Raw genomic sequence first — 21,653 nt, 5'->3', positions numbered from 1 at the left:
CTTAACTTGCTAACCTAGGATTATGAAATTCTTGCAAAATTTATGCCTACTGATGTTGCCTTTACCAGTATGTATCTTTACCCTCTCTAAACTTCTAGAAACTTCCATCACTTCTAAGAAAATGAGGTAATAGTACAGCTCTCTTTTTCCAGGTTAAACCTACTGTGCCCATAAAAAAAAAATAGTGACCAGTTGCTTCAGAAAATAAGCTTATCTTATCGGGAACAAGACAGGGATGCCCACTCTCCCCACTGTTATTCAACATAGTACTGGAGGTCCTAGCCACAGCAATTAAGACAAAACAAAGAAATACAAGGAATCCAAATTGGTAAAGAAGAAGTTAAACTGTCACTATTTGCAGATGACATGATATTGTACATAAAAAACCCAAAGACTCCACTCTAAAATTACAAGAACTGATATCAGAGTACAGCAAAGTTGCAGGATACAAAATTAACACACAGAAATCTGTGGCTTTCCTATACACTAACAATGAACTAATAGAAAGAGAAATCAGGAAAACAATTCCATTCTCAATTGCATCAAAAAGAATAAAATACCTAGGAATAAACCTAACCAAGGAAGTGAAAGACCTATACCCTGAAAACTATAGGACACTCTTAAGAGAAATTAAAGAGGTCACTAACAAATGGAGACTCATCCCATGCTCCTGGCTAGGAAGAATTAATATAGTCAAAATGGCCATCCTGCCCAAAGCAATATACAAATTTGATACAATCCCTATCAAATTACCAACAACATTCTTCAATGAACTTGAACAAATAGTTCAAAAATTCATATGGAAACACTAAAGACCCTGAATAGCCAAAGTAATCCTGAGAAGGAAGAATAAAGTGGGGGGGATCTTGCTCCCCAACTTCAAGCTCTACTACAAAGCCACAGTAATCAAGACAATTTGGTACTGGCACAAGAACAGAGCCACAGACCAGTGGAACAGAATAGAGACTCCAGACATTAACCCAAACATATATGGTCAATTAATATGCGATAAAGGAGCCATGGACATACAATGGGGAAGTGATGACAGCCTTTTCAACAGATGGTGCTGGCAAAACTAGACAGCTACATGTAAGAGAATGAAGCTGGATCACTGTCTAACCCCATACACAAAAGTAAATTCAAAATGGATCAAAGACCTGAATGTAAGTCATGAAACCATAAAACTCCTAGAAAATAATTTAGGCAAAAATCTCTTGGACATAAACATGAGTGACTTCTTCATGAACATATCTCCCCGGGCAAGGGAAACAAAAGCAAAAATGAACAAGTAGGACTATATCAAGCTGAAAAGCTTCTGTACAGTCAAGGATACCATCAATAGAACAAAAAGGTACCCTACAGTATGGGAGAATATATTCATAAATGACAGATCTGATAAAGGGTTGACATCCAAAATATATAAAGAGCTCATGCACCTCAACAAAGAAAAAGCAAATAATCCAATTAAAAAATGGGCAGAGGAGCTGAACAGACAGTTCTCCAAAGAAGAAATTCAGATGGCCAACAGACACATGAAAAGATACTCCACATCGCTTGTCATCAGAGAAATGCAAATTAAAACCACAATGAGATATCACCTCACACCAGTAAGGATCGCCACCATCCAAAAGACAAACAACAACAAATGTTGGTGAGGTTGTGGAGAAAGGGGAAACCTCCTATACTGCTGGTGGGAATGTAAATTAGTTCAGCCATTGTGGAAAACAGTATGGAGGTTCCTCAAAAAGCTCAAAATAGACATATCATTTGACCCAGAATTCCACTTCTAGGAATTTACCCTAAGAATGCAGCAGCCCAGTTTGAAAAAGACAGATGCATCCCTATGTTTATAGCAGCACTATTTACAATAGCCAAGAAATGGAAGCAACCTGAGTGTCCATCAGTAGATGGATAAAGAAGATGTGGTACATATACACAATGGAATATTATTCAGCCATAAGAAGAAAACTAATCCTACCATTTGCAACAACATGGATGGAGCTAGAGGGCATTATGCTCAGTGAAATAAGCCAGGTGGAGAGAGACAAGTACCAAATGATTTCACTCATATGTGGAGTATAAGAACAAAGAAAAACTGAAGGAACAAAACAGGAGCAGAATCACAGAACCCAAGAATGGACTAACAATTACCAAAGGGAAAGGGACTGGGGAGGATGGGTGGGAATGGAGGGATAAGGGGGGGAGGGAAAGAAAGGGGGCGTTATGATTAGCATGTATAATGGGGGGGCCATGGGGAGGGCTGTGCAACACAGAGAAGACAAGTAGTGATGCTACAGCATCTTACTACGCTGATGGACAGTGACCGTAATGGGGTGTGGGGGGGGGACTTGGTGAAGGGGGGAGCCTAGTAAACATAATGTTCTTCATGTAATTGTAGATTAATGATAACAAAATTTTTAAAAAAGGCTCAACAAAAATTTACCCAAGTCCAGTTTTAAAGTATTAAACTCATGACAGCAGTAGCACTCATACATAATTCTTTGGAGCCAGTAATTCTGCATCTAAGGTATAAGCAAAATACTTGTATACCTGAAGGAGTTCATTTCAGGTTCTGTTAGTACAAATAAGTCATGCTGTTGCTTGGAAGATGTGTTCTAATTTCAGAGATTTAAAATTTGAACCTTAAAAATAGTAAGAATAAATCACATCCAACACAATGGAGTATGATCAGAAAAATAATTATGAAATATTTAAGACTGAATTGGAAGAATAATGTAGCACAGGAACTGGACTGAGAATGTAATTGTGTGTACCTATGGACATGGATCAAGGCCAGACCTATCCCCAAGGGCACCATTGATAAACAGCAAAGGTCCATAGCTCAGCCAGCAGGCCCGCCCTCGTGTGAATTAGGAGACTCCCCCTCCACCAGGCCATGGCTGTTGTGTACCAAGGCACATGGTTTAGCAAGTGAAGCATGGGCTGAATTTCTACCATCTCTTATTTTCTGTGGTTGGTGTCCTTGTATAAGTCAGAAGCTTTAACAATATCATTTACTATGTATCAGGCACAGTGCTAAGCTTTGCAAACATTATTGAACAGCTTTTGCAACTCAGTGAGGTAGTATTGTTATCCCTTCTTATAGTTGATTCTTCAGTCCTTATTGTTTTGTATGAAGTTTATTTGCAATACAGCAGCTGGAGCAGTCCTAAAAGAGATCGTTTGTCTCTCTGTTCAAAACCTTTCAGTGGCTTCCCATTTCACTCAGAAAAAGGCAAGAAGTGTATGCCACAAACGGTTTCCTGCAAGGCAGTATGTTAGCCGCACTGTCTCCCCTCCTCTGGCTGTACTCTCACTTCACTGTACTCCATGATGCCTTCACTGTTTCTGTACACAGGACACTACTGCTCTCATGTTTTCACTGACTGTTCCTTCTGCCTTGAACATTCTCCCAGCTGTCTGCAAGTCAGACTTCTGATCCAATTCTTGGCTCAGCTGTTACCTCCTCTTTGAGGTCTACTCTGACTTCATTATATGAATTGCAGCCTGACTCTTTTTCCCCAGCATTTATCACCCACTATCATATAATTTACTTTATTGCGTGTCCCTGCCCTAGAAGATACACTTCTCCTGAGATGAGGGATCTTTGTCTCTCATTCACTGTGGTAACCCAAGCATCTATATCTATCTATCTATCTATCTATCTATCTATCTATCTATCTATCTATCTATCTATCTGTATGTGTAGTATATATATAGTAGCTTAGTATATAGTAGGTGCTCGATAATATTTATTGCATGAATTACTGAGAAAATTGGTGTGGAGGAAGTTAAGCAATTTGGCAAAGGCCTCCCGGCTAATAAAAGGTAGAGGTAGATTTTGAACTGATAACCATGTGTTGTGCTTCTAATACCAGAAGGTGATATCCCAAACTGTTGTGTTAGGGTGAGTGAGATTATGGGTAGCAATTATCAAATTTAATTCTTATTATATCGTATTTTAAATATAATTATTACTAAGTTTCCAGAGTGGAAGCAAAGAGCCAGCTGTCAGAAAGCTAGAGCAGTCAGCCACAAGGGGTTGAAATCTGGCACCTCATCTGAACAAGAGCTTGTCCCACAAACACACTGATCTGATCTTATCTGCCTTAAGAATAAAGAATGGTGATGTGATAAGGCCTGGTTAAAACTTGGTAGTACTTTTGACCTTATATTCTGTCAGTAATGTTGGCTGTCTTACTGTGTAGCCTTGGACAATTTTATTTAAATTTTTTGGTCCTAAGTTTTCTCATCTCCAAAATCAAGATAGTAGTCTGTGTCACAGAGTGTTTGGGAGGATTAAATGAGATACTGTATGTAGAGAACTGATGCTTATTATGTACCTACTGAAATGTAAAGAATTCAGTATTACTATAACACTGTAGTGTGTACTGTTAATATTGTATACGTACTGAAATGTAAAGAACTCAGTAGCTAAAGAACTCAGTAGCTATTAGGTGATATTATCATTATTGCTGCTTAGTTGGCACAGAATTGTAAGAAATTTAGTTTTTGGTAGGTATATCTTGTTGTCTAGGGAGTTTTGGCAGGTGTAGAAGCAAGCTAAATGTTACCGCTTTTATTGCTCAGATAGCCAAACAGTCTTTGTTAAATATTTGTGTTTTTTATGGATGCTTGCTTGTGGTTATAATTTTATATTAAATCTTAAAAATATCCATCTTCCCCTTAATAATTTACAGAAAATGTAATATTTAATGTATTGTGAGTTTTACAACTACCATCCCATTGATTTTGAAGCCTTGATTGAATAACTCCTGTGGGTCAGGTATCACACGAAGTTCTGGACGAACAGAAGAGAACAAAGAAGGCATATACTCTATCCTTAAGGAACTTAACAGGCACACATGTAAATAAATAGCTGCAATATAGGGCAGGAAATGCTATTAATATATATGTGAATAATGTAAATGTGAAAAAGAGTAGGGAGAAGTAAATTATTTATGAATAAGGAGTAAAGAGGTTTTTTGAGGGAGAATTTCATGTGCTTTACCTGCAGAACTTCACAGAGGACCCAAAGCCTCAAATGAGTCATACAGAATTCTGTTGATGGATGGCCCTCAAACACTTTCAGCATCCTATTTTGTACATTTAAATTTTTTCATACTGTACAAAGACTTGATCTCTGAAACCATCTGTCTAGAAGAGAAGGTTAAAATAAATTAGATGACTATAAATGAGTATAGTCTTGTGTACACTTTGGAGAAGGATTTAAATTGGGGTAGGAATGTACATTAAATTCAGTGAGGTACAGTTAACACCACAATCCCATTTGGTGGGTTTTTTTTGAAAACACAAAAGAACATCATCTCAGCAGGCAGGAAACAGCCTCAGGCAACAAAGATGATTTTAAGAAGATAAGTGAGAAAGTAGAGAGAGGCTATTTTGAGAGATAAATGTTAGAACTTCAACATGGGGGAAAATAATTTAGTAAATAAGATTATATGGTGTAAGAGCCATGAGTTTCTAAGTTCCACATTTATGTATGTTTTACATACAAACATATCCTCAAACTCCACTATATCCAGATGAAGCATGAAGCCAATAAAAGGCAAACTGTTTTGGTGAACCTCCAGAACCGACCACCCTCAAATAATGTAGGCTAGAAATAATAGGTTCAGAGAAAGTGAGATAAACTCCTGATCAACAGAATGGATGACTACAGAAAGCGAAGGCATCTGGCAGTTATTAATAAGTTCTACACTTTTTCTGTCATAAAATAACCAACCCCTGTGTCTTTCAGATACTGACTTCGGGGTTTAGCCCATTGTGACAGTTTCTTAAAGAAACTTCCCAAAGTGGAGGAAACAGGTAGGATAGGATCTGGACTTTTTTATTTCTGAGGTGTTCTTTGATGCTGGGGGTGGGAGGGAGGGAGGGGGAGAGGTTGTGGAATGCAGTAGGAAGAGGTTTGGAACCAGTTGAACCTGAATTCTTCTAGAACAGGCTAGAAGAATTCATATTAAGTAAATTGTAGGCTTCCTAAATAATTTATAGAATTTGGCTATCATAATAAATGAGGTCATGAATATGCTGTTTCTTTTCTGGTAAAAGGTAGATGTTTAGTCTTGTAGAATTCAAATGCTTAAGCTGTCTCACCAGATTAAGTGTTTAAGGTCAAGGAACTTTTGTGATAATAAAGCTACTATTTTATACATGTGAGGAGAGTTACCTTAAAAAAGATTATTTTATTACTGGACAGAAATTAGCTTTTAAAATTAGATTCCATATAAACTTTTTGTTACCAAAGTTAATCTCAAATGGAAAATCTAATAATCCTCCTTTAAACAAAAAATTTTTAGTAAGGCTTGAAAAGGTGGACCAAAAATACTTTGCAAACATTTTTGACTTATCTTTTGTTGGGTTTACTTTTGACACTTCACAACACATATAGTCCTTTAAAAGTGTACTGGTGACAGACAGATGGCATTGGCCCCATTCTTACATTATGGAAAATAATTTTTTTTATCAGTGAAGCCCAAACTACTTAAAAATAAAAGTAAAATACACTCCCTGTTTAAAACTTAACAGGTTTTTTTAAAATTAAAGTATTGTTGATATACAATCTTACTTGGTTTCAAATACACAATACAGTGGTTCAGCAATTACCCATTGTTATCGGTAATGTTACGGAATCATTAACTGTATTCTCCGTGCTGTACTGCCATCCCCATGACCATCTTATATCATGATTGTGAATTATTGTGCCCCTTTATCTCCTTCCCACTCCCCTTTGGTAACCTTAGTCCCTTCTCAGTGTCTGAGTCTACTGCTGTTTTGTTCCTTTTGTTTAGCTTTGTTTTTATATTCCACAAATAAGTGAAATCATATGGTATTTGTCATTCTCTGCCTGGCTTATTTCACTGAGTGTAATACCTTCTAGATCCATCCATGTTGTTGCAAATGGCAGGATTACTTTTCTTTTTATGGCTGAATAATATTCTCCCCTGTTTTTCTTATATTGGAACAGCCAGCCTAGCTCTGGCTGGGTCAAGGCCTGTGCCTGTCTTAGGTTGTACGGCTGAAGGAAATCCTTACCCGTCATTGGGGCTATAGTCTTCTAGCGACTATACCCTGTCTTAGGTTGGTATTTCCTATACAACCATATCTTACCCGTCATTGGCTAGCAGTCTTGACTTGATTTGTTGTAAGAATTAATATTTTTCAGTGAGAATTCTGTAAAGCTGAGCACTCCAAAAAAAGGGGGGGGTACAGGGGTCTGATCCTCAGTGGGTACCTGGCATATGGGTACCTGGTGCGCGAGGAGAACTCCTTTAGTCTTACAGACTGTGCTGAAGAGAAGGGAGTTGCTTAATTACGCACGAAATGTCCTTATTTTTTGAGGAGAGGAAGATGCTGGACACAAACCTCTATGCAATCAGACATGTCCCTCAAGGCAGGTTTTTCTCTGCCGTTACCCTGGGTACTCAGCCAGCTTACTCAAGGACTCTTAGAAGAGTCATACTGACGTTCATATCTGCTGGAGGGAGCTTCCTCATCATCGCTATCATGAGCAAGTCTGTGATAGTGGACTTGTATAGGCTTGCCAACAAGGGTGTCTATTTGCTTTTTTACAAGGCTCGTCAAATGTTTAAGAGCCCAAGGGCCGAAAGACAAGAGCAATATTAATCCTATGAGGGGGCCTAAGAGAGAGGGCAAAAGAGTAGTGAGCAATGGAGAGATAGAGAACCAATTTTTATACCAACTTTCACTCTGCTCTCTTTCTATTCTTTTCTCTAACCCTTCTCTGACCCTTCTCATACTATCTCTAACAACCCCTGTTTTGTCAGCATAGAAACAACACTCTTCTTTTAGGGCGGCGCAAAGCCCGCCCTGCTGCAGAAAGAGCAGATCTAGCCCCCTGCGGTTTTGGAGAACTACTTCAGTGAGGGATGAGATCGAATCTGTTAGGTCAGAGATTCCTTTTTGCAATTCTTGGATATCTTGGTCTATAGTGGCACTGAGTTCATGATAGCGAGAGTTAGAAAGAACTAGGGAAGAGATGCCTCTACCGGCACCTACAGCCCCTAGGCCAAGCAAAACAGCAATAGTAACAGCAGTAATGGTTCTGGGCGGGAGTGTTTAGGAAGGGAAGGGTCTGAAGATTGTTCCCAGATATGGAAGAACTCTTCAGACCGGTAGTAAATAAGCCTGGGTATAACTTTTACGAGAACACAAAATCCATGTTCTTGTAATACGGGGTTGTAGACACAGGGGGTGAGTCCATCTAAGCAGGCCCACCAGGTGTCATTGGGGGGAACAATATATTGGGGTTCCCATTCAATAGAGAAGATTTCTTGACAGAGGTGGGCATACCCACGAGGGATTTTTAGCAGAATGTTAGTTATACAAGTCCCGTTACTGACTACCTGGGCTAAGGTTAGGCCTTCCCAACTAGTGCGTTCCCAACGGCAGTTGTAAGTATCATTGGAGGTGGAGAAATTGCCAGGGATGGCAGCACCTTCATAAAAGGGGGGTGGGGAGAGTGGTAACATAACCAACATTCGGCGGTAAGCTCAGGGGTGGTGGAATTAATACTAAGGAAGGTTTGATTTATGAGGGTGAAGACAAGGTCTTTAGAACTCGCTAAAGCGGGCACTGGCAGTGTAGGGGAGGGTTTAAGACTACTAGTTGTGAGGCTATGGTCAGGTGAGAGGGTGGAGGGCTTTGGTGGGGGAGAGTGCTTCCCACCTAGGACTGTATTTGGGCCTATGGCAACGGAAGGGGTGGCAGGGAGCTCTTTAAGGAGTTTAATAGTAAAGGTGATGCCTTCATCATGATGGTCTTTATATAAGCGAAGACCCCAAGTATATCCTTGTGTCCAGCCTGGGGCTTTTTTCCCTGGTTCGGTGAATTTGACTGAAAGAGGGTCGCACCAACCTCTAGTAGTAGTATTCTCTTGGTTGCACCCTGGAATCACATCGTCTGACCAAAAAGTACTGTGGTGGGTATAATTGGCCTTGACAGTGATATAATCCCAGGAAGAGGAGGGCTTCCAATAAGTGTCTCCTGTGGTCTCACACCCCCATGACGCACAATAATAATCTGACTTGCCTCCGCATTTATGAAGGAGGTGACGGGGCTGGTGCTGCCCGGGGCAAACATAAAAGGAGTATGACCTAAGAACTGACCGGCGTTCTGAGTCAGAGCAACCAGGGGAATCTAACGGCCCACGAAGGGCACGAGGTGCTGCACTTTGGTCAAAAAGATCTTCTACATCCCAAGGGACTCCTGCACCGAGGGCCAGCGTACAGAGATCGGGCTGTAGAACGTTTGGCAACCAGACGTCTGGTGAGGTTTGAGAGCGGGACCAAACAACGTCTCCTCTTTCAGACAGCACTATCCAGGTGTAGTTCCAGGGGAAATGCCGGGACTTCGCGGGTGGTGGTCCTGGCGCTGGCTGATGACTCAGAACTGTAGTCGTGATCAGGAGAACGAGGATTTGTGGCGACTGCATCTGCAATGGAAGGAGAATTTGTCTCAGGCGGAGAGGGAAACTCCAGTCTGGATGGTGGTGAGTTAGCAGTTTTAACTAGTCTCTCAGGGAGCCATCGAGGCTCGGAGTTTTGCTGGTCATAAATGCAGACAGACCCTCTGCCCCAGATTATAACAGGGTCAGGACCTTTCCATGCGAAGGTCAGTGGATCTTTCCATTTTACTAACGCGTGAAGCTCATTGGTTTTTGGGTGCCATAACCGATCAGCAGCTGAGCGTCTGTGGGATTGGGCGTCAAGAAATTAATGACAAACAAGGCATGGCTAAGTTGGTTATGGGGGCTGATAGTTGTATACACGAGGGGATTGTTCTTGAGGCGGGAGAGCGTGTTTTTAAGTGTTTGATGAGCTCGCTCTACAATTCCTTGTCCTTGGGAATTATATGGGATGCCTGTGATATGTTTTATCTGGAAGTCAGAGCAGAAGCGCTGGAATTTAGCTCCTGTGTAACCTGGCCCATTGTCAGTTTTTATAATCTTTGGCTTGCCTAGCACTGTAAAACAGCGCAAGGTGTGGGTAATGACATCTTTAGAAGCCTCTCCGGTAAGGGGTGGTGCAAAAATAAAACCACTAAAGGTATCTATAGTAACATGAAGATATTTCATCTTTTTAAAGGGGGTGAAATGAGTGACATCCATTTGCCAAATTTCATTCGGGATCAGTCCCCAAGGGTTCACTCCTAAATGAGGAACAGGAAGATGTGGAGCACAGTCATTACATCTTTTGACAATTTCTCGGGCTTGCTCTCTGGTAATTTTGAACATGAGCCGCAGAGTATTTGCTGAAAGGTGGTGGAGGGAGTGAGCATGCTGAGCTTGAGTTAGGGGTACACTACTAAAGGCTGGTGCTATTAAGGGAAGAGTACGGGTGGCTTGGTCAGCAAGGGCATTGCCTGCCGAAAGAGGGCCGGGGAGTCCTGTGTGAGCTCACAAATGGCCAATAAAAAAGGGTTTGGAGCATCGGACTATGAGGTGTTGAATTTGTTTGAACAGATCAGCGGCGTTAGATGAAGGTTTAATAAAGGGAGTGGTTTCTAGGAGAGGTACTGAGTGGGCTATATAAGAGCTGTCTGTATAAAGATTGAAAGGGGTATTAGGGAGGGATTGGAGCACTTGGAGAACTGCATAAAGTTCAACAAGTTGCGCAGATGAAAAGGAGGTGGACAGGGAGACAGGGGTTTTACCTTGAATAACATATGCTGCTTGCCCTGTTGCTGAGCCATCTGTAAAGATGAGGAGGGCTTCTTGCAAAGGAGAGGGGGAGGTAACTTTGGGAAAAACTAGGGGATGCAGTCTGCTAAACTGAATCAAAGGGTCAGTGGGATAATGATTATCTATGGTCCCAGCAAAGGAGGCACAAGCGATACCCCAGTCATTGGTTTGTAGCAACCAATCTATCTGCTCTGTAATATATGGAACTACAAGGATATCGGGATCTTTACCAAAATACTGTCTGCTTAATTTTCTCCCTTTTATGATAATAGAGGCAGTTAGGGAAAAGTAAGGTGTTATGACTTTTACAGGTTTGTTGGAGAGGTAGACCCAAAGAAGAGGCTTGCCTTGTTGTTCAGGGGTCTTGGCTGACTGCCAAAAACTCCTACTGGAGCATGGGTGGTGGCACAAATGATAAGATGTAAAGGAGAAGAGTAGTCAATCTGGAAAGAGGTTTGTAGAGAGATAGCTTGATTTATCTTTTCTATAGCAGCAACTGCTAAGGGCGTTAGGGTGCCAGGGGGAACGCTCTTAGGAGGAGGTTTTGGGATGTAAGTTATGTGAGTCAGTTTGGAGAGCTCTTGATCTAAATCACGGATGGCCTGCAGGAGTTGAATCTGCTCTTTTCTGTTTTTGACCATGTGCCTGAGGACTGAGAGGTCATTTGTCATATGTAGACACTCGCTGGAGAGAGTTGATGAGACAGGAAACACTTGGTCAAGAACAGGGAAATAATAAGGTGGTGGTGGGAGGAAGGGAGGCAGGCCTACAGTTGGAGGGCGGGGCGCAGCGGCAGGAACAATAGCAGGGCCTTTAGATGGCCAGTCAGGATTATGATGGCGCGCGGCCCCTTCCTCTAGAGTGGCCTCATCAGCGGGACTAAGGGGCTCATCAGGGTTTAGGTTGATGAGAGTAGGGTAAATACTTGGGGAGGAATAACAGGATCAGCAGAACTATCAAGGGGAGGGGACGGAGAAAGAGACTCAATCGTTGGCAAGGGCGGGAGTTTGTTTGGGTCCTGGGAAGGGTTTGTAGCGGGATCTGAAGGATGTGTTTTAAAAGAAGGGGAAGCTGGCCGGGAGGCTTCGGAAGAGGGACGAGAACGGGATTTCAAGGTTTTTTCTCCCTCAATAACAACTTTCTGTAAATCGGGCCATTCGCGATGAACGCGCAGGATATTGTTAATGAGATTCCAATAGCTAAATGCTGACACAGGTACTTTTTCTGGACCAAAAACTCTGTAATAGTCTTGAAGGCAATCGCCCACGCGTTGCCATTTCTTTTCACTAATGGTCCCTTCTTGAGGGAGCCAAGGACAGACATCTTCTAGAAAGACAAAAAAAACGTTTCAAATATTTTTTCTTAACCCTTGTTCCTCGTGTCCTGAGGGACTCCTTGAGTCCGGCTATAAATAATTCTTCTCAGGAGGATTTTTGCCCCATAATAACTTACCGTCCTACTTCGTCGCCGGGGAAATAACACGAGTCTGTCTCACGCTGGGTTCAGAATGTGGCGACTCAGGCGAGGGTCTCGCTGCAGACACCTCCTTTCATGGGTGGGCCCACCCTCCTGGGGGCGACGTTCTCTCTTTTTCGGTCTGTTGGGCCTAGGAGGCCCCACGTTGGGCGCCAGTTGTCCCGACCTGCAGGACTATCAACGGGGGTCAACGACCTGGAGGAGAGAATTGAAAAAAAAAAAAAGAGAGAGAGAGGCAAGGGACACAAAGAACGACCAGCAAGACAGGATGTCTGATCAAGCTGGCACAGTTCATTGTTTGCAGGCTCAATTTATACAGGTTAGCAAGTAAGGGGTGGGTCAGGAGATAATTGGACCTTAGGTGGCGCCGGTGGGGAAGTGTAGAGGGGTGATTGGGTCTTGGTTGGCGCCAGCGGGACGGAGGACCCAGAAGAGAAGCGGGGAGTTCGCCATTTTGGGGGTGGGGGCCCTTGGGAGGGAGGTTTTAAGGGAGGGGCTTTCCCCTGGGGCAGAGGGTGTTTCTTGATTAACAAAGGACAGAAAAAGCACATGTTGCCAGGTAGCCTAACCACTAGCTCTAACCTAGAAAAGCACATGTTGCGAGGTAACCTAACCACTAGTTCTAACCTAGGAGTTCACTAAATGTGTTTCTTGGTAATAGGGGAAAACTTGTTTCTAACGCGTGGATGGATTCATTGTTGCTGACTTTACAGGAAAGACTTTACTCAAACGTTGCTGTTGTCTTAAGGCTTTTGTGACCGAGTCTGCCTAAAGGCCCACAGGTTTGCTCCCAACAATATTCCACTGTGTATACGTGTGAAAGATTTCTTTTTCAAAAGTTCTCTTGGGCAAACCAAAGTAGGGTTTTTTTATAGCTTCAGATAGTATTTTTCCTAGATAACGATGTCTGGATAAATAATCCTTAAATTAGGCCCTTAGCCAATGTGTAGGAGGCAGCATCTTTTCCTGGAATGTCTTGTTTTTGTAAACCAGTCTTGCTTTAAATTGTTCCTAGTTTAGTTCCATGGCTTTGGCTCTGAAGTAGTTTACAGTTTTCACATATAATGCTGCAGTAAATATTCCTGTGTGTTTTTGTTGTGCTGGATTTTTTTTCTCCTTGTAGGATAGATTGTCAAATAGTATGTGAATTTAAATATTTAAATAGTTAACAGAAACTATTAAATTGTTAGACTGTTGTGGTTTGCACTTTTACCAGCAAGTGTAGTGAGAGGTAGATTTCTTCAAATGCTTATGATGGATGTTTTCAATCTTTTAAATTTTATAAATCTGATAATAGTACTCAATATTTGCATTTCTCTGTATATAAACATTTGTGTTCATGGCCTTTGTGTTTCTGTCCTATGAGTTTAATTCCCTGTCTTTCTCTGTGGCCTTAGTCATCTCTTTCTAGTTAATTTTCAGGAGTTCTTTGTATATTAGGAATAGTAATCCTTTATAGGGCATATATATGTTTGTTTGTTTTTTAATGATTGATTTCTTTTACCATAGTGAATTTCTCCATTCATAAGAGAATGCATTTATTTTGCAACTTTTCTTTGGAACTGTGAATGATCTTTCACATTCAGAAACTGATTTCTACTTTGGATTATCTGGTTTTTGTATGTCTCTAGGTGTGTAGATGCAGGTGTATTTTTTGACTTAGAGCATTTGGTCAACAGATCAGAGGGAGAAATCATCATATTAGAAGCTAGATTTATATTTATGTTTCATCTGTGTTGACATTTGAGAGTAGTGTCAATGGCGTTTCTGAATATCTCATTAAAATTGAAGCATATCGCTGTATGTTTTTAAATTTTTTAGTGAAATATTGTGATATATACAATCTTGTATTGGTTTCAGATGTACAACACAGTGCTTCAGCAGTTACCCGTATTATTAAATCCTCACCCCCACTAGTGCAGTTACTATCTGTCAACATAGGAAGATGTTACAGAATAATCAACTGCTGTATTCTCCATGCTGTACTACATTCCTCATGACCAGCTGATATTATGATTGAGAATTTTTGTGCCCTTTTATCTCCCTTCCCCCACCCCCACCCCCACCTTTCTCTCACCTCTCCCACATGGTAACCACTATCCCCTTCTCAGTGTCTGTGAGTTTACTGCTATTTTGTTCATTCTGTTTGGCTTAGTTTTGTTTTTGTTTTTTTCATTAAGGAGTCATTGATATACACACTTGAGAAGGTTTCACATGAAAAACATTGTGGCTACTACATTCACCCATATTATCAAGTTCCCCCCATGCTCCATTGCAGTCACTGTCCATCAGTGTAGTAAGATGCCACAGAGTCACTACTTGTCTTCTCTGTGCTACAGTTTTCCCCGTGACCACCCCCTCTACACCATGTGCACTAATCATAATACCCCTCAGTCCCCTTCTCCCTCCCTCCCCACCCATCCGTCCCCTTCCCCTTCCCCTTTGGTAACCACTGGTCCCTTCTTGGAGTCTCTGAGTCTGCTGCTGTTTTGTTCCTTCAGTTTTGCTTCATTGTTACACTCCACAGATGAGGGAAATCATTTAGTACTTGTCTTTCTCTGCCTGGATTATTTCACTGAGCATAATACCGTGTAGCTCCATCCATGTTGTTGCAGATGGTAGGATATGTTTCTTCTCATAGCTGAATAGTATTCCATTGTGTATATGTACCACATCTTCATTTTCCATTCATCTATTGATGGACACTTAGGTTGCTTCCATATCTTGGCTATTGTAAATAGCGCTGCAATAAACATAGTGGTGCATATGTCTTTTTGAATCTGAGAACTTGTTTTCTTTGGGTAAATTCCTAGGAGTGGAATTCCAGGACAAATAGTATATCTATTTTTAGTTTTTTGAGGAGCCTCCATGTTGCTTTCTACAGTGGTTGAACTAATTTACATTCCCACCAACAGTGTTGGAGGGTTCCCCTTTCTCCTCATTCTTGCCAGCATTTGTTGATTCTTGTTTTTTTTGATGTTGGCCATTCTGACTGGTGTGAGGTGATGATATCTCATTGTGGTTTTAATTTACATTTCCCTGATAATTAGCAATGTGGAGCATCTTTTCATGTAGTCTGTTGGCCATCTGAATTTCTTTGGAGAATTGTCTGTTCATATCCTCTGCCCATTTTTAATAGGGTTGTTTGTGTTTTGGGTGTTGAGGCATGTGAGTTCTTTATATATTTTGGATGTTAACCCCTTATTGGATGAATTGTTTACATATATATTCTCCCATACTGTAGGGTGCCTTTTCCTGCTGATGGAGTCCTTTGCTGTACAGAGGCTTTTTAGTTTGATGTAGTCCCACTTGTTCACTTTGTATTTTGTTTCTCTTGTCTGAGATGTGTCCAGGAAAAAAAATTGCTCATACTTATGTAGAGATTTTTTTTAGTATGTTTTCTTCTAAGAGTTTTATGGTTTCATGACTTGCATTCAGGTCTTTGATCCATTTTGAGTTTACTTTTGTGTATGGAGGTGGACAGTCTTCTAGTTTCATTCTCTTGCATGTAGCTGTCCAGTTTTGCCAACACCAGTTGTTGATGAGGCTGTCTTTTCCCCTTTGTATATTCATGACTCCTTTATCACATATTAATTGACCATGTATGTGTGGGTTTTTATCTGAGGGCTCTATTCTGTTCTGTAAATCTGTGGATCTGTTCAATTGCCAGTACCATACTGATTATTGTAGCTTTGTATTATAGCTTGAAGTTAGGGAGCATAATCCCCTCCAGCTTTGTTCTTCTTTCTCAGGCTTGCTTTGGCTGTTGGGGGTCTTTTGTGGTCCCATATGAATTTTAGAACTATTTGTGCTAGTTCATTGAAAAATGCTGTTGGTATTTTGATAGGGATTCCATTGAATCTGTAAATTGCTTTGGGCTGGATGGCCATTTTGACAATGTTAATTCTTCCTATCCATGAGCATGGGATAGATTTCCATTTATTGGTGTCTTCTTTAATTTCTCTCAGTAGTGTCTTACAGTTTTCAGAACACAGGTCTTTCACCTCCTTGGTTAGGTTTATTCCTGGCATTTTATTCTTTTTGATGCAACTGTAAATGGAGTTGTTTTCTCATTTCTCTTTCGGCTGGTTTGTTGGTAGTGTATAGGAATGCAAGAGATTTCTGTGTATTAATTGTGTATCCTGCAACTTTGCTGAATTCAATTATTCTAATAGTTTTTCGGTGGAGTCTTTAGGGTTTTCTATGTACAATATTATGTAATCTGCACATAGTGACAGCATAACTTCCTTCTTACCAATTTGGATGCCTTTTTTCTCTTTGATTTCTGATTGCCATGGCTAGGACTCCAGTACTCTGTTGAATAAGAGTGGTGAGAGTGGACATCCTTGTTTTGTTCCTGATCTTAGAGGAAAAGTTTTCAGCTTTTCACCATTAAGTAATGATGTTAACTTTTTGTTGTATATGGCCTTTATTATGTTGAGGAACATACCCTCTATACCCATTTTGTTGAAAGTTTTTATCATGAGTGGATGGTGACTTTTGTCAAATGATTTTTCATCATCTATTGAAATGATATTGTAGTTTTTATCCTCTTTTTGTTAATGTTGTATATGATATGATTGTTTTATGAATATTATACAATCATTGCATCACTGGAATAAATCCCACTTGGTTGTGATGGATGATCTTTTTGATGTATTTTTGAACTCATTTTGCTAATATGCTACTGTACGGGTTTTAGAAGATGCTTCTTTTTTGTGTTCAGATGTGTGTCTTTTAGTAAATTGATTAAGGAATATGTTAGCATAGTGCTTCCTAAAATGAACAAGTTAGAGGTGTACCTATCATTCCTGGGGCAACTAGTAGAGCTCTTGGCCTTTTTTGGACTTCTGTTTACCTCATTCTGTCTCACAAATGTTGTCCATCATTTTGTATGAGTGACATGACAAAGGTTAGGAAGCACTGACTTGGTATGCTTCTTAGCCTGTAAGTGGCCTAGATGTAGATATGGAAAAATAAAAATTATGGTGATAAATAATCTGTAACTTGAGAATTAAAGTGAGTTTGCTTTTATTTTCTCACTTTTTAGTAACAATTATTGTAGTATGTTCTCTACTAAGGGCCAGCACTTTTATTTTCTAAGTGCCTATAAGACTTAGAATTCACAATAAAATAACCGTGTTCTTGGACTTAGAGCACATTTGAGTCTTGTGAGTTCTTTAGCCAATAGATTATAATACAATATCCCCCTTGTACCCCCCCTACTACACTCTCCATTAAGTACAGAATGTAATTTATTGTAGTTTGTCTTTTGCTGAATGATGGGCGTTTTTTTAAAAGTGTGCTAACAAGTGGAGATTGAATTCACATTTACTAGTTCTCAACAGTTCTCTTCTATAAAAAATTTATATTTTTTGCAGCATTATTCTGATTCCTAACTTAATTCATTTAATAAATATTTGAGTGCCTTCATGTTCCAAGTATCATATCAGGAACTAAGAATATAGCAGTGAGCAAGATTTGGTGTAGTCCTGCCCTCCTGAAGCAGGAGGAGGGTGGGGGGTTACTGACCAGAATCTGTGAACAGTGTAACATAGTAGTAAATGCAATGAAGAAAATAAGAAAGGGTTATTTTGATGGGGGGGAGGGGACCCAAGTCTTTTGGCTAGTGTGGCTGGGGAAAGTAACCTGAATGATGTGAAAAGGCCCGCTTGCTTGTTTCTGGAGGTTTGAGCCTTCCAAGAGAAAGGAACGAGAAGTTCAAAAGTCCTGAAGTCTGGCATGAGGTGTGAAGCTGGCATGTTCAGAAACAAGGAGTTTAGCTTTTATTCCCAGTCTTAAACAGGGGAGGGACATGATGACTTGCATTTTTAGGATTGCTTTGGCTGCTCTGTGTTTATAGGTCATAGGAGCCACATCAGATGAGGCTTCTCTGTTTCTCTCATCTGGCTTTTGAAATCCTTCCCCTCTTCCTCTTTAGGGGGAAAAAAGATCTAGAGAAAAGAGGAGCTGGAGGTGCCTGTAAGAAGTGACCTCATGGTTACCAAGGGGGAGAGAGTTAGGAGTGTGTCGGGACTCAGGTTTAGATGCCAGACGGGGGAGGGCAGTGTGTCGTGGCCCTGCTACTAAGGCTGTGGGAGTTTGTCCTGCTCCCCCCCCTTATACAAATAACATAGGCTCATACAAATTTATAGAATAATAGAAAAATACAAAGCAAAAAGTAAATAGATAATATATAAAAAGGAAAAATTGTTCATGATCACTGTTAGTAATTTCTTCCAGATTTTCTTAACCTCTTTATGATTCTAGATTTTCTGCCCTCTTTCTACATTAATATAAAACAGGTTCAAGTTATATTTTTCATTTTTTCTTTCATCAGATCTACTTCATTTAGTACATGGATATTAACATGATTTGTTTGATCATTGTTAGATATTTGTTTTGTTCCCCCAATTTTTCAAGGCTATGTGGACAATGCTGTAATGAAGATGCTTGTTCATACATCTTTATATACTTACCTTATACTTCTGTAGGATAAGTTCCTAGAGTGGAGTTGAACTACTAAATCAATCTTCAAGAACATTTCAGAATTTTAGTAGTTACTACCATGTTCTCCAAAAGGTTGTGCCAAGACTGTGAGAGAGTATACCATGCTGTGATCCATGCTGTGATCTTGAATCTCTAAACCTCTCTGGTTTGCTCAACTGTCAGCTAAGAATTGTTAATATCTATTGTCCCCCCTTGATTCAGGCATGTGTATGATGTGAGAAAGAGCTTAGCACATAGTGGGTATTCAAACAGAAGCTTCTGTTTGAAAATGAGAGGTTTGAATTAAAGTCTTTAATTTCAAACAATTTTTAATTTAATTCTTTACCTCCTTGAGGAGTAGGTTGGATAATATAAGTGGGATGTATACAATATATACTGTCTCATAATAGTAGGCACCTAGAAAATTGCTGGACAAAATTTTTTTAAATAGGAAGGCTTAAGAAGGATGGGATTCCCTTTTCCCACAAACCTCTCACTTGTGTGTGTTTGCTGACTTGCAGCCATGCCAGGGCATTGCGTGGCCTCACCACCTCACCGACTTACTGTCATCGTGAGACTGTGCGTACTTGTTGCAGTTTTCTTGCTGACAGATTAAAACACTAGGTTATTTTTGGTTAGGTGACTGTTTCTGCTTGCTTCTGTTTATAAGCTTTGTTTCTGAACCAAAACTGAACTCTGAACATTATGATGGGAAGTTCATGGACTTTAAATTTAAAGAGATACAGCATCTGGTTATTTTACCTTTCACCTGGGTGTTCTTGGGCAAGTAGTGTAATTTTTCTGTGCCTTGTTTAAAAAATAAAGGGTAGATGGAGGAAGGGATTTAAAATCTTTGCGGTCCTTATACAAATTAAATGAGATAATTTATATGTAAAGTGTCTAACACATATCCCAGAAATATTGATTCCTTTTCCTTTAAGGCAGAAAGTAAGGGCTTATGCCTTTTTTTTTTTTTGTTTCTCATAGTACTAATGAACTAGTCATACTCAAAGCTCATTGCTCATGCTTAATAAGTAATAAAGCAGAAGAGAAATGCAACTGAAGAAGAATTAGACTAGAAGTCAGGAGACCTGGGCTCGTGTTTCAGGTTGGTTTTTAACTGATGGTATAGCCCTTGATGAGTCTTTTAATCTCCCCATTTTGCTTATTTTTGAGTTGTCTATAAAATATTTTATTGAAATATACTAATATAGAAGTTTTCTGATTTATTCAAGTAGAGGGTATCACTTTAAGAAAGCCCACAGGCCAGTATTTTCACATTTATTCGATATTGTGTTGCTGAGTTTTTTGCCTTTGTTCTACAATTACAGTTACTTGTCTTTTTACCAGGTTTAAGTGTTGTGTGAGCTGCATCAATGGAGCACATACAGGGGGCCTGGAGGACCATCAGCAACGGCTTTGGAGTGAGAGACACAGTGTTCGATGGCCCCAGCTGCGTCTCCCCCACAATAGCTCAGCAGTTCGGCTTCCAGCGCCGGGCATCAGATGATGGCAAACTTACAGACTCTTCAAAGACAAGCAACACTATCCGTGTTTTCTTGCCAAACAAGCAAAGAACAGTGGTATGTTGAACATTCCTCTCAAAAAATTTAGCTGTCTGCCTGCCTATAGAAAACATATACAGATCGTGTTGCCTACCTTATACGTAGGGAAAATCTTTACTGTCCCTTAGGGTCTTTTTATTTTTTTGTTTTTTTATTATAAAATATTTTTGCCTTAGGGTCTTTTTAATTGACTTTCCACCTGCAGGTTTTACTGTTATATATTGCTGTGTCCTTCCACATCCTCTGCCTTTTCTTCCACCCCTTAGCCTTCCTTTCTGTTATTACTCTTGCTAAGAATTGTCTTCTTTTATAACAAAAAATACATTCTTATGGGGGTGTATTTCAGAGACTTACCTTTAAAAAGCTCCCTTGGACCTTTCCAGCTCATTTTGAAAAATTACTTTCTTCTGAACATTAAAACAAAATGTTCACATAAAGTTTTTTGGATGTTACAATCAAGTGGTATAGGAGGAAATAAAATTATTTTGGTGAATTTCATAGGCCCCAGGCAAAGCTAGAGGTGGTTTAGAAATCCCAGTGCCTTCCCTGTTCCCAGTCCCTGGCACCAGCCAGTTGTTTCTGCAGGGTTTATTTTTGTAGTGTCAGCAACAGATTCATATTGGCACCATGGCAGGGCACTGCTGCTTGGTTTTCTGACACAAGACTCCAATTTTTCTAAGAAATTACTGCTCAGAAAATTTTCCTACTATCCTGGTGAAAAAAAAAACCCACTTGGCTGAAACAGAAAAGTGAAGTTCTAATTTTGTGTGGTGGGACATTTAAGAAAACCTTAGTTCAAAACTTCCACACCTCCTCCTTAACCACCCTTTGTTCTTTGTGTGAAATCAGTATTGTGTTTTTTTCTGTGTACCTAGGTAAGGCAAGATTCCGAGGTCCCAGTCCAAGATTGGGAAGTCCAATCCAAAGTTCTGTCACTTTCTAACAACTCTTAACTCTCCCAGTTTTACTAATAAATTCCTGTGTATTTCTTCTGTGAACCTAAGGAAGCTCCCAGTTATGGCGCTGTATATTTAGGTACATTTTGAACTGAAGGCAAAACTCAAAAGGCATTTAAAGTTTAAATTTGGGCAAATTGATTTTTGTTCCCCTTCTTACAAGTGCAAGTTTAATGGCCAGCAAAAGAAATAGTAATGATCCCCTTACATTTCATTAGTGGTCTTCTAGTTACACAGTGGTTTTCACCCTCTTTCTCATTAATCTTTCTAACCTTGAATGGAGAGCTCAGGTGGGACATGTGACCGTGCCGGGTGCTTGCTGCTTCTGGTGCGTCTGCGGCCGCCTTCCCCACCGTCTGCCACAGCTTGCCTGCAAGATTTTGGCATGAGGATGAAGTGTATCGGCCTTTAATAAGACAACCAGGACCAGCTTAAATCCTTCAT

At 40.2% G+C, this 21,653-nt stretch overlaps 1 protein-coding gene across 3 annotated transcripts in view; it reads left to right on the top strand.

Annotated features, from left to right (window-relative positions):
* RAF1 (Raf-1 proto-oncogene, serine/threonine kinase) overlaps positions 1-21,653 on the top strand; it is a 72,757-nt gene that overhangs the window by 30,607 nt on the left and 20,497 nt on the right. For 2 of the 3 annotated variants that reach the window (XM_037000421.2, XM_037000422.2), the window contains exon 2: positions 20,039-20,271. In XM_037000421.2, coding sequence (XP_036856316.1) covers positions 20,065-20,271 — 207 coding nt within the window. In that variant the 5' untranslated portion in view covers positions 20,039-20,064. Of the gene's footprint in view, positions 1-19,774; positions 19,797-20,038; positions 20,272-21,653 lie in introns of those variants that run through there. The other variant, XM_017655836.3, reaches the window with a different exon arrangement.

This window comes from Manis javanica, chromosome 3 (genome assembly GCF_040802235.1).
Source record: "Manis javanica isolate MJ-LG chromosome 3, MJ_LKY, whole genome shotgun sequence".
NCBI lineage: Eukaryota > Metazoa > Chordata > Mammalia > Pholidota > Manidae > Manis > Manis javanica.
This window is presented reverse-complemented; position numbering and strand designations above follow the sequence as displayed.